Below are 17,498 nucleotides of genomic sequence, written 5' to 3'. Positions count from 1 at the left end.
AAAGATGTATGGAATCAGGAGAGAGCCACCTTCATAAACTGTTCTGTGAAAGAGGAATAAAACATTTCTCTTTCAAAATAAAATAAAAATAAAAATGTATTTTAAATTGAACACTAGTTTTTTTCATTTGATCCTCTGAAATGATTTTAATATCATTTTAAAAAAAAATCTTTAGCAAACAATCCTGAAGATATGATTTCCCTACAGCTTCCTATGTAGTAAGCGGGTTGCTTAGTTAACATGTCGTAAGGTCAGAACTCTTCATTTAAAATGGAGAAATGTAACAAGATGTCTGGATCAAAGAAAAAAGTCTTCATCAGGTATTCTATGTTCCAGAGAACCAAAAGTTTTAAAATAAAAGCAACATGACTTAAGAGCCCCAAAGACAAATGTAACCAGTCTCAATATGAAGTTCTTAGCCAATGCCCAAACAGTAGGGATTCAATAAATGTAAATAAAAAATAACGTTGGCTAAATATAAGATACATCTCACAAATATCTTAGGGTTTTAAAAGTTAGTTTGATGGCTATTACTGGGATGTTTATTCAGACAAAAGGTTCTTTGCTCCACATTAAGGAACTGACTATAAAAGAGTTCATGATGCACTAACCCATAACTTAATGCATAACTACATAATTTGCCAATGGGTTATCATTTTTGTCCAGCTTTAAAGTATTTTTTTCCTTTAAGAACTAATCTCAAGTGGTAAGTAGAAAAAAACCTATAAATAATACATATCTCTTTTTAATCTAAAATAAGTTCTGACCTACTCAATCTATTTTAAAGATTTTATACCAACTAGGAGTTATTTAAGTAACAAGGACTAGACAAATTGCTGTCAACCACCATCTAGACTACATTTCTAACCAATAAAACAAATAGTCTTTAAAAATTGCCCATTACTATCTAAAATAGAATATAAATACCGATGATTTCCTCGGAAAGAAATCAATTATATTAACTTTCTTACCACTGGAACTAAAAAACTTAAGAATAAAAAAAAAATCTTCCCACTCCTAACACTTAAGATATAGTATCCTTTTTGTTTTTATGCTGGGCTTTTGTGTGCTTTTAAGCTTTCTGCCAACTTATTAGTATTATGTATTTATTGACTTTGAAGTGGTTTTAGATATGCAACTGCACCTAAATCACCTTTTTACCACCAAATAATCACTATTGCCCCTAAATATCTTATAGTCCACAAAGAAGTCAAATTTACCTCAGATTTAGAAAAGCAAACAAATGTTTTCTACATATAGCAAGGTGTTAAGAAATGAGCAAAAAATGTTGACAAAGAATGGTTTAAAAATGATTAGGAATTTGTATTACTAAACATCAATAAAAATAGTGACCCTTGGTAAGATACTAATGGTAAAAAAAATCTGCCACTTAAAGTCCTCACAAAACTGACTGATGCAGACTGTAGACATTAAAATTAAACCACCTCCCTGTACCTAATTAGGGGTCTTGTTTTGGGGAACAAGGATCTAAAATCTTTTATGCCAATTATACTAGCTTTTTGAAGTTAAAGAATCCTATAAAATGCAACTCTGATATTTAGTTAGCAAGAAGAACATCCAGCTTTGGGGTATCAACATGGATGGATGACTAAAAACAAGACTGGGAAATATGGAAACAGCCATCCATCCTTGATTAGAGTTCGCTTCCATTACCAAAACTATACATTTACTTTACTAATCGGGATAAGAAAAATTTGGCTTAGCGCCTCTATTTACTTTGCTTTTGTGAATGTGTACAATCCACGTGACTCTAAATCGCCTAAGATGGGCACTAATTATGCTTGATGAATATATTCTCATCCTAAATGCCAGCAAATGTACCCCAAGCAAATAAATGATGGGGACAACAAGGTATCTAGTATCTCTATTTCAGATAATTCTACCTAAAAATTAAAGCCACTTTTAAAGTATTAAAAAAAAAGAAAAGAAAAGAGAAACCTAAATAAGCTTAAATAAACTGCTTCTTATAAATGTAATACAGACATGCCGGAACACACAAGGCTAAAAGAATGTTAACTTTATTTATGAACATGTGATTTGTGTTTATACACATGCTAATAAACAAAAAGGAAATAACTGTTTTCAAGAAATAAAACTTCATCTGAATTAGTTTAAATACTATATAAACTGTACTTTATACAAAATGTGTTACATTAACTACTACAGTCACCAGGATAGTCAATCTAATTTATGCTAGCATTTGGATACATAAAAATCAGTTTTAAACCAATCACCAGCAAAACATAAGCTTGGACAGTTTTTACAGCATTATGCTTAAAAACAAAAACAAAAACAAAAAAAAAAACCCCATATCCAAAAAGAGGAAAAAAAACCCCAAACACTAAGACTTTAGATCTCAGAATCACTGTATTTAGTTCCACAAGAACTAAAGGCCATATACTCTAAAGAACAAGTCCAATGTTCAGATATTCTATATTATCATGTTTAAGATCCAATGATCCAAGGTTAGTGAAATGCCTCATATACAAAGAGCAATAGTATTTAAAAAGTATATAATGTGAAATAGCAAGCAATACCCTTGAATTCTAAATGAAGATTTTAGACATCTTGCATTGTGTACAATATCAAGCCTGGGCATTAAAATGTTTAGAGAACCATTACATTTACAGAACCCAATTATGATAAGACCTGTGTTACGAAACAGATGCTTCACCCCACAACTTAGGAATGCTGCTACTTTTTACTTAAGAGCTCAAAGTTAAAATGGTATCACAAATTAAGTTAATCTGTGATTACAAAAATTAAGCTTAACTTTCTTCAGACCAGTTATCCTGGTTAAGGGGAGTTACCTCTGATAAGGTACAGCTTTCAATGGCCTAAAATTAACGCAGCATTTTAGTATAAGAGGGAAATATTTTAATTTGGACATCTGCACTAACTAGATAGAAGTGGAAGATCTCATTAAACTTTGAAAACAATATAATCAATTTATATAAACTCAAAATCACTAAGACAAGTTATATATTCATAGGGGGCCCCAGGTTCAGGTTTCACTTTATAGTACAGATGTAAACAAAAGAAGGAGCTCAAAATGCCAAATAAAGCAAGACTAAATAATAAAGCTGCATCAATGGTCTCTGGAAAGCTCTTTTCTATGATGTGTTTGAACTTGGAGAAAGCATCAAACTTTTTTTGCATGTTGCTAATGCGTTTTTGGAAGCCATAAATCAGGCAGGAAAAAAAAAAAACTAACAAAAACTAAGTGATACAACGTGAAAATGGCAAAATATACACTCCAAACATTTTTTATTGCAAGAAACAAAAAGCACACAACAGCCTGTACATACATACAAAATACTAACTATAGACAGACAAATGTAGAACATGTCATCATGTTCCTTAGTGTAAAACCTAAACGGTCTAAAAAGGATCATACATTAACTGTACAACACAATGTCATACAGGGAGAATGCTATCATATTTAATATGAAACAGTGTTACGGGCACAAATTACCCATTTCTACAAAATAAGTGTGCAAGTGATGCCACATATATCCATATTCAACTGAGCTGTCATCAAAATACATTTTATTTACAATATGTACTATGATCAGTTGGATATTAAGTTCTAAAATGATTTACTTCACTGCTACATTATAAAGGTAAAAGCAATGTGTAGAAAAAGTGTGAGATTGTGTTTTTACATACTGCTTTTGTAGTTGCCATCGCTGGTTCAGTTCGACTTCTAAAACACAAAATAAAAACAAAAATTAACATTAGCTATTTATGAATTTTTGTGCTAATAAATTTTAACACATTATCTTCAATAATACATTTTTAGGAACCTAATTTTCCTTTGGTATAAATATTTAACAACAGCCAATTTCTGAAGGAATAAATTACTCTGATTAATCTTTACCACCTTTGAGCAGTTTTAAGACAGATTTGTGGTTTGAAAAAAAATTTCATACTAGGGAATTCGAAAACAGGTGTACCTTGCCACTTAAAACAAATGTTTTCCGAAAGGCAGTATAGGGATTTTTGTTTAGAAACGTAGTTTATTCTTAATAAACTGAAAAATTTAAATTATATAATTTCCCAGTTTCTGAATGCATAAATTTTCACACATCAGGAAGACCACTGTTGTTAACATTTGTAATTTGGATCCCTGAGACATTGCTGTGCTCCCAAAACTAATTTTCAAATCTGGAGGGCCAGGATGATAGCTATTTTCATTTTTCAAATGTCTCAAAACAACAATCAAGGAGTGAACAAGAGGCCAAGGTGAGAGGATCACTTGAGCCCAAGAGTTTGAGACTAGCCTGGGCTGTAACACAGTGACCCCATCTCTTAAAAAAAGGAAAAAAAAAAAAAAATTGAACAAAAATTCTCACTCCCAGAAAAACACAATATAATCAGAGTATTTTAGTTAAAAGAACTGACTTAAATGGCTGTGTAGAACTGGACAATTTGATGTTTAAAAAACATAAATCCCAAAAGAAATTATTTTAATCCACACAGGAAAGGGGAAGGAGTTGAGTTGCTAGATTATAGCCTTTTAATGCTTAAAGTTTAAGGTATCTTGACTATAGCGAAATGTTAGCATCTAACAGGAGTTTCTAGGTGTGTGTATAATTTGGAATTTGAGATTTAAAAAAACTGAGCTTTGATTTTCTAGTATTTGCTCAAAAAAAAAAAAACTGAGATGCGTTTTATGAGGCAAATTTATTACAAACAGAATCCTATATATTGTATATTAACATATAATTCTGTGTGTAAGAGGCAACTTATTTTGCCATGTACTTCAAATAATTCTTAAGAGTTTCTATCAAAAAATCTACAGAAAATATGTTTGCCATTTTTTAAAAAGCACTTGGTAAATTAAAGTAAAATTTCACACTGGACTGTAGGAATTAATTCTCCCCATAAATTTATAATTTTTAGGCTGGGTGTGGTGGCTCACGCCTGTAATCTCAGTACTTTGGGAGGCCAAGACAGGTGGATCACCTGAGGTCAGGAGTTTGAAACCAGCCGGGCCAACATAGTGAAACCCAGTCTCTACTAAAAATACAAAAATTAGCCAGGCTTGGTGGTGGGCACCTGTAATCCTGGCTACTTGGGAGGCTGAGGCAGGAGAATCGCTTGAGCCCGGAGGCTGCAGTGAGCCAAGATTGCGCCACTGCACTCCAGCCTGGGCAACAGAGTGAGACTCCATCTCAGGGAAAAAAAAAAAAAAAAAAAATATATATATATATATATATATATTTTTTAAATATATATATATATATTTTTTAAATATATATATATATTTTTTAAAATATATATATATATTTTTAAAAATATATATATTTATATACACACACATATATACACACATATATAATTCTTAGAATCATTTAACGTTAAGAACACACACCATTAAAAGTTCACTTGGCAATTACAACAAGGAAAGTATTCAGCTTTTTAAACTAGCTACTATATGGAAGATACTGCACAAAAGGACCTCTAAGTGTTAAGATATGGAATATAACTTTACAACAAACTAATGAGAAAAATCTTAGAATACTTGCCCACATGAGGTAAAGCTCCAAGAAATGACTTTATTTTTACCTTAATTTCAAGAACACTTTCCATTTCCTAGCACTGGCAAATTCTAGAATTTTTCATTGACTCAAAATAATTTGTTCCAATTTCAAACAATACTACCTAATTCTAAGTGAAAATCACTACTCTTTAAATAACCTATGTTGCTGCCCTTTTCACATATTATAGTTCTGCTATCACTACTGAAATTGCAAGAAAGCAGAGAAAGTTAAGGATATAAGGTTTTAATCCTGTCCCAGGTTAATGAATATCAGCTCCAGACTAGTTGTGAGACTGCTCTCTTCCTACTCCAATAATGTGCATTTAGCATGTGCCAGACACTATTTAATTCTTACAACCCTTTAGAGTTAAGTACTCACGTCCCTTTTATTTTTGAGGAATCTGAGGCACAGAGACTTACCCAAGGTCCAAAGTCACACAACTGGTATGAAGCAGTAAATGGAGTCAAATCTAAGCCTGATTTCAGTGCCTATGATTATAAATCCTATATACTTTATGCCTCTCAGCCAAAGCCCCTTATTGATAAAGAGTACATGTTAGCATTACTGAATACTCTTGATGCTGTCAAAATATTTAGGACCAATGTCTACAACGCTAAATTTTTGTGGTGAAGAAAACTGAAGGAACCCCCACAAAAAAAAAGTGGTCAAAGAAAGGCACAGAAATAATTTGAATATCACTTTCTTGTATTTGTAAATACTGGCCATATATATGGAGAAAAATTTTTCCTAATAATGGCCCTCTCACCACAGGCTAAGTCAATTTAACTGGGGGAGGAAATCAAAAACAAACGACCAAGGAAACCCACTATCCTCACAGTCTTGAGAAGATGTATTCATTAAGGTTAAAGTAATGAGTTCAGTTCTAAAATATAGTTTTTTCTCACAAAATTAAAAAAACTAAAAAACAAGTCTATTTTGAGAAATACATGAGATTTGATACTTACATAACATATGTCTTGCTTGTAGATTTAACACCTCCAATAGGAATTCTTCTAACAATTACAGACGAATTCTTAGGAATCAGAGCATTATCATCAGTATATTCTGTAAATAAAAAGACAGAATCGTATTTCCATTTGGGGATTTGGGTGAGTACCCAAGAATTAGAAAACTTCAAATATAAATTTCATGGGAAATGAACTTAAATATAATAACTACAAGTTCCTTGCAACTAGATTACTGATATTGTCAGAACAAACATCCAAAGCCCTAAGAGGGCTTCTTTTCAAAGGACAACAAATATCATCAGCAGGTTCTTGGCTCTAGCACTTCTACTTTTGTGGAACTCCAAATCTCAGTAACACTGTCATTCTTTAGTTTAGTCCGAAATGCTGAGCATGTGAATGGAGAAAAAGCTGTTATTCAGAATGAAGATATTCTGTCTCTCCTAGTCCCTGAACATTAGTTGAGTATTATAATCCCTGCACTCACAGAAATTATTACTCAGGAAGACAGACTAAAAATTAAACTATGACGTTATGAATAAAGAGAAAATGGTTTTCTAATAAGGAATGAATAGTGGAATACAACTTCAGATAGAATGTTGATTCCAAGAAAGCCCCTTGGAGGAACTTCTACTGGATACTTAAAAGACTGAGAACCCAGCCAGATACGGGAAAAAAACTGGTTGAGGACTATTTCAGGCAGAGGATAAAAAAAGCACGTGGAAAAATGACACGAAACGGCTTGAAGAGCCTAAGAAAATAAAAGAGAAGAATGACAGAAAAGTATAGACCATACACTGATTTATATTTTGTTTTGAAGTGCAACAGGAAGACACTGAAGGATTTTAAGCAAAGTGATTATTTGCTTTTTGTTAAAGAAAAAAAGACTACTGGCCAGGCGTGGAGGCTCACACCTGTAATCCCACCATTTTGGGAGGCCGAGGGGAGCGGATCACGAGGTCAGGAGATCAAGACCATCCTGGCTAACATGGTGAAACCGCATCTCTACTAAAAATACAAAAAAATTAGGAAGGCGTGGTGATGGCGCCTGTAGTCCCAGCTACTCGGGAGGCTGAGGCAGCAGAATGGTATGAACCTGGGAGGCAGAGGTTGCAGTGAACCGAGATCGCGCCATTGCACTCCAGCCTGGTGACAGAGCGAGACTCCGTCTCAAAAAAAGACTACTGTGGTATCAATGTGGAGCACGAACTGTAGGAGAACAAGAGTAGAAACCAGGGGACTAATAACCAGGCTGCTAAAAAATCCAGGTAGAGATAATGATGACCTGTGTTATGATGTGAGAGAGAAATAAAGACAGAATGTTTTCAGGTAGGACTGACAAAGCTTGCTGATGGACTGAATATGGGGGAGATGAAGGAGAAAGAGGAATCAGGACAGAGGAATCCCTGGGTTCCTGGCTTCAGTCACCAGATAAACAGTGATGTCACCTTCTGGGAAAACCAAGAGGGAGATGAATGGATCCTATTTTTATACTCCTTGGGCTATTTGCAATACTTTTATAAGAATGAAATTAAGAAAATGGACCTTAACTATGGTAAAAAGATTTGCTAAAGAAAGAATGTGTAAAATTACCAAAAAGAAAAATTACCTAGAGATGCAAAAACGTATCCATCTCCTTTAATCACACAACCAGGCCTTTTTATTGTCATTAAGTTTACTTGCTTCACTTAAAAGTTACTCTGCACAAAGTGACTATCTCTGTTCTTCCGATTATTACGCTTACCACATATGTAGGCATATTCGGCTTTTAATGTATATTAATTATTTTTAGTCATAACGCTAATAGTATTCCTTGTTATAAATGAAATTGTTCAGGCAAGGGTTATTTTCTATATACTTCAAGTAGAAGGCGCTATCTCACAGGTATTCAATTAGAGGTAGGCAATTTCCTAGACTTAGGCTTGCCAATGTAGGACTATAATCTTTATCTTGGACAGTTCATGATAGTCCCAAATTCCAAGGAAGCTTTGAGTCAGAAAAACTGAGAGCATGGGGTGACTAGATTTTTTTAAAAGTTAATTCTAGAAATAAAACTTAGTGTCAAACACCTGACAGGAAGTTTCTGAATATGTAACAACTCAATGCACTCACAAGAGCTTTCCAAGACAGCTTATTAATTTGATTAGCACCCTACTGTGTCAAACTAAAAGGTGCCTCAATGCCCTTCAAAACAGATGTTCTAACTGACTTTTTAAATACCTGAATTACAATGATTTCTTACCCCTCAAAGTATCTTTCTAGGGGTAATAAAGACACTTTGGGGGGGTATTTCATTTAAAATACCTCCTTAACAAGCAGTCTGTTGGCTTCAAAAGACCCTTTCTGCTTGCCAGTTTTTTTGACCCCAGACATGAAAGGCATGGATGAAATGAAAAACAGAATGAATCCGAGAAATGGAGAGTAAGAAAGATAATAAGGGTCATTTATAAACACTTCATATTCAGCTTCCAAACCTCTCACACTTTAATTTCAGAACGAAGGATGTTTTGTTTTTTAGGGGTCGGTGTGCAGAAAAGTAGAAAAGTTTCTCATATATAACAAAGATTACTTGAGATTCATTTTGAAATATAGTCTAGAAACAAGCAGGATTCTTGTCTTAAATCCATGGAATTCTGACCCAAGCATTTTAGTCTTATCAAGATTTAAGGGTCCTAGGCCGGGCACAGTGGCTCAAGCCTATAATCCCAGCACTTTGGGAGGCCAAGGAAAGAGAACACTTGGGCTCAGGAGACCAGCCTGGGCAACATGGCAAAACCCCCATCTCTACCAAAAAAAAAAAAAAAAAAAATTACAATAAATTAGCCGGGCATGGTGGTGTGTGGCTGTAGTCCCAGCTACCTGGGAGGCTGAGGTGGGAGGATCACCTGAGCCTGGTAGGTTGAAGCTGCAGTGAGCCAAAATTGTGCCATTATACCCTTGCCTGTGAGGATGTGTCTCCAAAAAAAAAAAAAAAAAAAAGATTTAAGGGACCTAAACATGGACAGAGTTCCAAAACTGTAAGGAAATGTTTTATAGAAACATGGCAGATTAGGGATTTTAAAATTATAAGAATGAAATTAAGAAACTGGACCTTAACTACGGTAAAAAGATTACCATAGTTTTCTTTAGTAAATATGTTGAATATCAGTGCTAAAACCAAATGGCATTCTACTCAACTGCCTTGTGACACTGGATACCATTTCCCATAAAACTAGTTAAGTAGCTACCATCAATATCTCTTTCTCTCTTAATTTGAGGACTGCATAAAAAATACACATTTTCTCCCTCAAAGCTCCCTTTTCTTAACAAACCGAACATCAAAGCTTTCTCCAATAAAGGGCAGTTCACATAAATATAAAAAAGAAAATGTGCTGGGCAAAAACACATTCCTGGCTTTCTGGGTTTGAATTACGTATCATTTATTTCCTGGACCAGGAAAAAAAAATTGGTTACACAAAGTCACAAAACCCTTAAATTTCTGGACAGGATTCTTACAACTATAACTTACACAGTCTAAAGCTGCATTCACATGCCTGTAATCCAGCACTTTGGGAGACCCAGGTGAGTGGATCACTTGAGGCCAAGAGTTCGAGACCAGCCTGGCCAGCAAGACAAAACCCTGTCTCTACTAAAAATACAAAAATTAGCTGGGTGTAGTGGTGCATGCCTGTAGTCCCAGCTACTTGGGAGGCTGAGGCATGAGAATCGCTCAAACCAGGGAGGTGGAGGTTGCAGTGAGCTGAGATGGTGCCACTGCACTCCAGCCTGGGTGACAGAGTGAGACTCTGTTTCAGGGAAAAAAAAAAAAAAAAAAAAGTTGCATTCAATTGTTCGGTCAAAAAGATGGATAACGCCTAGCCCTAATGATTCATTTGTGTAATACTCTAGTAAAATATGAAACCTGAATAAATGACGATTAAAATTGCCTTAATATCCTTTAATTCCATTCATATTGTCTCTCCTCTCATTCATAAATACTCAATATATCAAGATGGCCCAAACTTCTTATAAACCCATCTGTTCTGTGAAATGTGACTGTTGTAGTTAAGGGATGCTTGTGAGGCACTTAAATAAAGCTATTTCTCAACTGTTCATGACCACCACCAGTTTTTCCTCTCCTTAGGCAGAGGATTACACATAGCTCCAATTATCAAAGGATATGACACTTGTTTTTAAAAGGTGGGGAAGCAGACAGTATTTTCACATAATATCATTTGAGCAAATAAATTCTTCCTTAATATTTTTGAGTCACGATATGCCAGCACTGCTGTTCCTTAACCTAATACAATTGTACTTAGGCCTGCATTGTAAATGGAAAACTGGTCTTCTACATGACAAGATTTACTCTACCTAAACTACAAGCTGGAGGTGGGGGACCTCCCATTTCAACTAAAAGAATTCATGTCACACCTTAAGTGTGATAAAAATTTAGTGACTAAAAAAATACCCTAACCTAATTGTAACTTCACTTCTTCTCATCCCATCAGTAACTTTTAGAACACCGAACTGCTAAAAAAAATACACATCAGCATTACTGATCTGAGAAAAAGAAACCAAAACAAGTTCAGTCAGGAAAGACTGCTTGTCACATTTATCTACTGTTAAGTTCCCAATATTATCAAACACTTTTGAAAAGGAGAAAGAATCTAACAATTCTTATCAGTGGCTTATTTGTACTCTATGGTAGCAGCCTATTTTCCAGTACCTTAGTATCAACAGTCATGTAAAATCTAGCAACTACTACTTTAAAAAAAATCAGTACTTTTGATCTTCACCGAATTGATACATCTTAAGAGAATGTAATCAACTAAGAGTTTAACTACTTAATTGCCGTATTACTAATTCTGGAATTGACACACAAGACAAGAGCGGTGACATCAGAACATTTCAAGATCCAAAAACAATTCCAATACTGATTAAATCCTCAAAAATATTAAAGTTCAGATCCCTTCTCCACAACACAGGCAAGCAACTCCAAATAAATAAATGCGGGGAGGGAGGAAGGCAGGACATAAAATTTGCCATCAAACTCCATAACTTTGTTAGGTTAGAAAATTTTAAGTTTTTTTTTTTTTTTTTTGCTGATTGAACAAACAAGCCTTGCACAGGCTCTCCTGCCCTCCTGATGGAAAATAAGTTAGAAAACGCCCTAAGACAAGCACTCAAACAGTCTAGATAGCTATCGCCCTCTCCTCCCTCCCTCATTTTAAAAAACAGCGAGAATAATAATCAGGCTTCCACGTTTTGGGTTAGCCTGTTACAGATGACCCAAGTATGCAGAAATAAAATAAACCAGTGAAACTCTAAGGCCAGCTGCTGCAAACCTTGGCTATCAATGAAAGTTGTATCCAAAGTACTAGAACGAACAGTCCCACTAGAGACATAATGGCGGTTAGCTTCCTGCCAAGCACCTTCTAGCTAGTATCTCTCTCCAGCCACTAAGTATCTTAAGACCAAGCGGCCCTTACCTTCTTTCGTCTGCGCATTGGTGATCTGCAGGTCGCAGTCGGCAGCTTTCAGCTTCTCTCTCCCCATAATCTGCTTCTTTAAGTCGCAGAGGGAGATATGGAGCCCATCAAAGGTGACGGTGTCATAGTTGAGTTTAGAGGAAAATTTATAATGCACACAGGACATGGTGCCAAGGGATTCCTAAGGTTCAGCGAGGAGACGTGGACACTCTCAATATACGTATATTTATAAACTTTAAGAGCAAAATATGTACACACAAAACACTCAAAGACACCGAAGGACCCTAAAGCCTCAGATTAAATACCCCCCAACCACAAGCAGGGGTTCGTCAGAACAATAATCCAGAGAACCCCCGATACTCAGAATCACTTCATGGGGAGGAGGAGGACGAGGACGGGGAAGAGGGGAAATCGAGAATCCGCCAACGGGCACAATGTCACCCGGCTGGGTCCCCCTCGCTCATGCTAAGGGGCCGGCAGAGACGGGGGGGTAGGCGGTGCAGTCAGTAGCGGTCAGTCCACACGTTAAGAGTCCGAGCGACCCCACAGGGTCAGGGGTCCATAGCGCGGCCGCACCTCCCGGCAGGTCTCTCTCTCCGTGGATTGGGGTGACCCAGGCCCCGGGAGAAGGTTGAGGGGAGAGGGCCTAGGCCCGGAGTCCACGAGCGGCCTCACGCCTCCTCCTGGCTTCCGGACGACCGGCGTCAGCTTCCCCAGGCCCAGGCCCAGGCCCCCACCGCACACAAACCCCTGGCGCCTGCTCCCCGGAGGCCACGAACGGCCCCGCGGCCTAGGCCGAAAACGCGCGGTCGGCGGAGGAGAGGCCTTCCCGTAGGCCGCCCCCGGCTCCGCCTCCTCCCGCCGCCGCCGCCGCCTCGGACACAAAGCCGGCGCTAGGCCTCGGCGAGGCCTCGGAGCACTTCCTCACCACCCCGGGCCCCAGCCGGCGGCCGGGTGGCTTCGGCGGACCCCGGGGACACCGCCGAGGCTCCCTGACGCTTCCTCTCGCCGGATCCTCCGCGCTTCGCTCGCCTTTCGTTTCCGTCGCCTTGAGGCCCGGAACCGCGAGAACACGCCCGCAAGCTGCCGGGCAGCGGCTAGGGCTTCTCCGGCTCCCTTTTTGTGTTGCCCCCTTGCCGCTCGGGGGCCCTCACCGAGTGGCGGCGACACCTCCAAGCCAGGCACTATGGCGGACGCGGCCTGGCTTCGGACGAGCGCCCCACTGCGGGGTCTCTTAAGCAGGGATTGCACGGGCGGCGCGCGCGAGGCGGGGCTGGCGTGCGCGGATAGGCGGGCCGAGAGGCGGGGCGGCTGTCGTCACAAAGCGCACGGCCCGCCCACGTGACCCCGCGCTTTGTGACTCCAGAGCGCGGAAACTGAAAGAGCAGGGACAACAGGAGGAACCATCTGCTTCAAAAGGGAGGGGGGTTGCGCGTCAGGAGGACCGGCTCACAGGGAGGCTCGGTGGGGAGAGCTCGCCTTGCTGGGGCTGCGTGCAGTTTCCCCTGCAAAATGGCTTGCCTAGGGGTGGCCGGCTAACTCCCCCTTCCCCACAGGCCCTGTCAGCTCCTCTAAGCCTCCCAATTTAAGTGAGCATTATGGTTGCTAAGCAGAAAACTGTGGTTGCTATGCAAGCGCTCCCTAGTTGCTGCTTCCAATAAACTGGCTACCTTATACTCTTCACAAGTGGAAATCGTGGAGCAGCCGCTGCCAAGAACTGATAACAGCCACTAGCACCATACGGATTTATTGAGCTCTTACTATGTGCTAGGCACAGGGCTGATCGCATAATAACATTGCCAGGCTCAGCAGCCACGTTGTCTGGGTTGGATCCCTAGATGTGGGGCTCTAGATTTAACCCCTCTGTGCCTGGGTCTCCTTGGCTGTAAAATGCCATTAAAAATAGTACTTGGTTTACTTGGTTGTTATGGATTAAATAAATGCACATAAATCCATAGTCTAAGACCATGCCGGTGCCTTGACATGGCTCAATGCACCGAAATATTAATAGCTGTAGCTCAATAAATGTCAATTTAACAACAAAAACCCTACGTGGTCAACATGACATTATTTCCGATTTATAGATGATGGAACTGAAGCTAGCAATCATGTACTTTCTGAATTTGCAGAAGGGGATGCCTGCTCAGTGGCAGGGTCCCAATTCCATTCCTAAGCGCAAATGCCAGGAACAGTAACAAGAACCCCCTCAGTAGATTTGAATTTTTTTTTTCCTTTGGGCACAGGGACGTTATTACATTCAGAAAAAATCATAATAAAATTACATTCATAAACGATAGTCATTATCGTTTACAATCCATGTTCCTCATCCTCTCTGAATTTTACAGGCTAGGCTCAGTGAATGTAGGCAACTGAGAATAAGATCCTATAGCCAAGAAGTAGCAGAGTTTCCCAGGGACTTCCTGCAAGCACACTCCAAATTCTTACTGAACTTGATTTAAAATTAATCATCATCCTGCCAGAAAAGCCTTCCTAAGGCCATCTTTTTAAAATAAGATGGCGATCTTTCTCTATCCCTTTAGTCTTTTCTTCCTAGCACTTGCAGATAGTTGACAGTTATACATTTACTTTTTAATTATCTATCTCCCCCAACCCCTACCTTCAGCTGACAATAGGGATCTTATCTCTATATTTGTTTTTGCTGTATCCTCAGCTCTTAGAACATAGTAGGTGCTCAATAAATACGTGCTGAATAACTGGATACATTTTTACGTGATCCGTAGAGATGTCGTGGCAATAAAATTTTGGCCGTAGTCAAGGGCAGCGCTAGAGACACCATTACAATTTAACTCAACCACACACATCAGTACTTTTCATATATAACAAGTTTCTTCCACTTTTACCTCTTTGTTAACTCAACAAAAACGTATTGCTGCCAGGTCCTCTTCAGGTTGGTTGCTTTTTCTTAAAAGCCTCTGTATGAATGAAAGGGCGAGGGCTGTCTCTAGCGAGAGAAAAACTCGACGAGAAAACTGCACACCAGCATGAAATTCACTTCGAAGCGGTGAGTCTGTTCCTTTCGCCCGTCTTCAGCCGACTCCTTTATATACTGAATGCATAATTTAATCAGCCTGGTGCATCATGGATCTCAAAGGGGGCCACACCCTCAGGATATGACACAGTGGATCATAACCTAATCTGGCAGGGGGATGTCCTTGGAAAGAATGTTGTCGATTGGTCCAATTGTTCTCATCCGCCAAAAACTTTGTTCAACCTTGGTATTCTCACTTACAGAGGCCTCACTTCATATCACATCAAACAGGTCAAAATGCATTCACCACCCGCAATAAGCCTATGACTTGAGTTGCCTGACTAATTGACACAATGCTACATTTGGTCCATTTCACTGAATTCCTTTACTAATCTTCGTTTTGCAGTTTTCTTTTTTTTTTTAAAAAAAAATCTTTTTATTTTCTTTTCTCTTCAGTGAGCTGAATTGTAAATTTTGCCGTTTTCTTTGGGTAATATGGAGCTGTTCTCCCTGCCGCTTTTCTCCCCTACCAATATTTTTGTAAGCCCTGAAAAAGCCTTTTGTACTATACTACGGTGAATGAAGCATTCCTGTCTAAGCTTCTCATAATGTAACAATTATGGAGCTCCCAGGTCCCAGGATTTCAAACCTTTGTCATTCTCAAACCCAGTATAGCCTCATACCACTGACCATAGACAGTTAGTAAACCCCTTAACTTATTTTCTTATGTCAAAAGTTCAGTTCCAGCAAGCGGAATTGGGAGATCCAAGGAGCGCTGCCTGCCTGCTGTCTGTAGTGAACTACTCAAGGTCAGGAAGTTGGAATGAGATCTATTTCATGAAGGCTGTTCTCTTTTTGTTTGTTTAATTATTAGTAGTATTATTTTGGAGTCTGGGTCTTGCTCTGTCACCCAGGCTGGAGTGCAGTGGTGCAATCACAGTTCACTGTAACTTTGAACTCCTGGGATCAAACAATCCTCCTGCTTCAGGCTCCTGAGTAGCTGGGACTACAGGCTTGTGCCAACATGCTCGGCTAATTTTTAGTTTTTTCAGTAGTGTCAGAGCCTCACTATGCTGCCCACGCTGGTCTCAAACTCATGGCCTCAAGCAATCCTCCCGCCTTGGCCTCCCAAAGTGCTGGGATTACAGGCCTGAGCTTGTGCCTGGTCCCACAGAAGCTGTTCTATGCTTGTATATTGAATATAATCTTAAAAATGCACCAACAAGGCCAGGCATGGTGGCTCACACCTGTAATCCCATTACTTTGGGAGGCCGAGGTGGGTGGATCACCTGAGGTTAGGAGTTCAAGACCAGCCTCGTCAACATGGTGAAACCCTGTCTCCACTAAAAATACAAAAATCAGCCTGGCTCACTGGCACACACCTGTAATCCCAGCTACTAGGGAGGCTGAGGCAGGAGAATCACTTGAACCCAGGAGGCGGAGGCTGTGGTGAGCCGAGATCTTGCCACTGCACTCCAGCCTGGGCAACAGAGGGAGACTCCATCTCAAAAAAAAAAAAAAAAAAAAAAAAAAAAACCCAAATTCTAAGCCTCTGTGTTGTCAGTCCAATTCACAGAAGGTAGATACGTCCCTTACATCACAATGTATTTTCTCCAGAGAGTTGATTGCTTTTATGTTGCCTTTCTATTTTATTTAATATTTCAGCCTACAGTTGTTGGGGTATTTTTTATTTTTTTGCAGTTTATGTAATACAGTCCATTGACCGGCAGGGTGCTGTGGCTCATGTCTGTAATACCAGTACTTTAGGAGGCTGAGGTGGGAGGATAGCTTGAGCCGGGGAGTTTGAGGCAGCAGTGAGCTATGATTGTGCCACTGCACTCCAGCCTAAGCAACAAAGGGAGAACCTGTCTCCAAACAAACAAATAAAAGTCCATTGACCTTTTTCCCTTTATGGTTTTTGCTTTTGCTTTGAGAAATGGCTTGTAGCCCACTCAGCACTCACCTTAGTTTTTTTTGCTATATTTCCTTCTAGCTTATACATAGCTTCATGATTTTAAACTCCATAATCAATTTGATTTTTTTTTTTGGTGTATAGGGTATAATATAGAATGAAGATCATTGTATTCCCTTTTTCATTGTGAAGTATATTGTTAATAAAGAGTCCATAAGTGGTGGCTTACACCTGTTATCTTAGCACTTTGGGAGGCCAAGGCGGGAGGATCACTTGAGCCCAGGAGTTTGAGACCAGCCTGGGTAATATGGCAAAAACCCATCTCTACAAAAAATTAATAACTTAGTCAGGCGCGGTGTCGCATGCCTATAGTACCAGCTACTCAGGAGACTGAGGTGGGAGGATTGCTTGAGCTTGGGAGGTTGAGGCTACAATGAGCTGTGATTGTGCCACTGTGCTCCAGCCTGGGTGACAGAGTGAGACCCTGTATCAAAAATAAATAAATAAATAAATAGAAAAGGGACAAAATATATATCTCGCTCTGTTGTCCAGGCTGGAGTACAGTGACACAATCTCGGCTCACTGCAACCTCCGCCT

General features: G+C 39.1%; 1 protein-coding gene across 2 annotated transcripts in view; it reads right to left on the bottom strand.

The window, feature by feature from the left end:
* The window catches only part of RBBP6 (RB binding protein 6, ubiquitin ligase), a 36,484-nt gene extending 19,994 nt beyond the window's left edge, over positions 1–16,490 (bottom strand). For both annotated transcript variants that reach the window (XM_063654692.1, XM_063654693.1), the window contains exons 1-3: positions 12,001–16,490; positions 6,533–6,632; positions 3,691–3,727 (exon numbers count right to left, since the gene is read on the bottom strand). In XM_063654692.1, coding sequence (XP_063510762.1) covers positions 3,691–3,727; positions 6,533–6,632; positions 12,001–12,166 — 303 coding nt within the window. In that variant the 5' untranslated portion in view covers positions 12,167–16,490. The remainder of the gene's footprint in view (positions 1–3,690; positions 3,728–6,532; positions 6,633–12,000) is intronic.
* Positions 16,491–17,498: the final 1,008 nt, after the last annotated feature.

Source organism: Pongo pygmaeus, chromosome 18 (assembly GCF_028885625.2).
Source record: "Pongo pygmaeus isolate AG05252 chromosome 18, NHGRI_mPonPyg2-v2.0_pri, whole genome shotgun sequence".
Classification (NCBI taxonomy): Eukaryota; Metazoa; Chordata; class Mammalia; order Primates; family Hominidae; genus Pongo; species Pongo pygmaeus.
The sequence above is the reverse complement of the archived record's forward strand: the minus strand, read 5'-3'. Positions and strand labels throughout refer to the sequence as shown.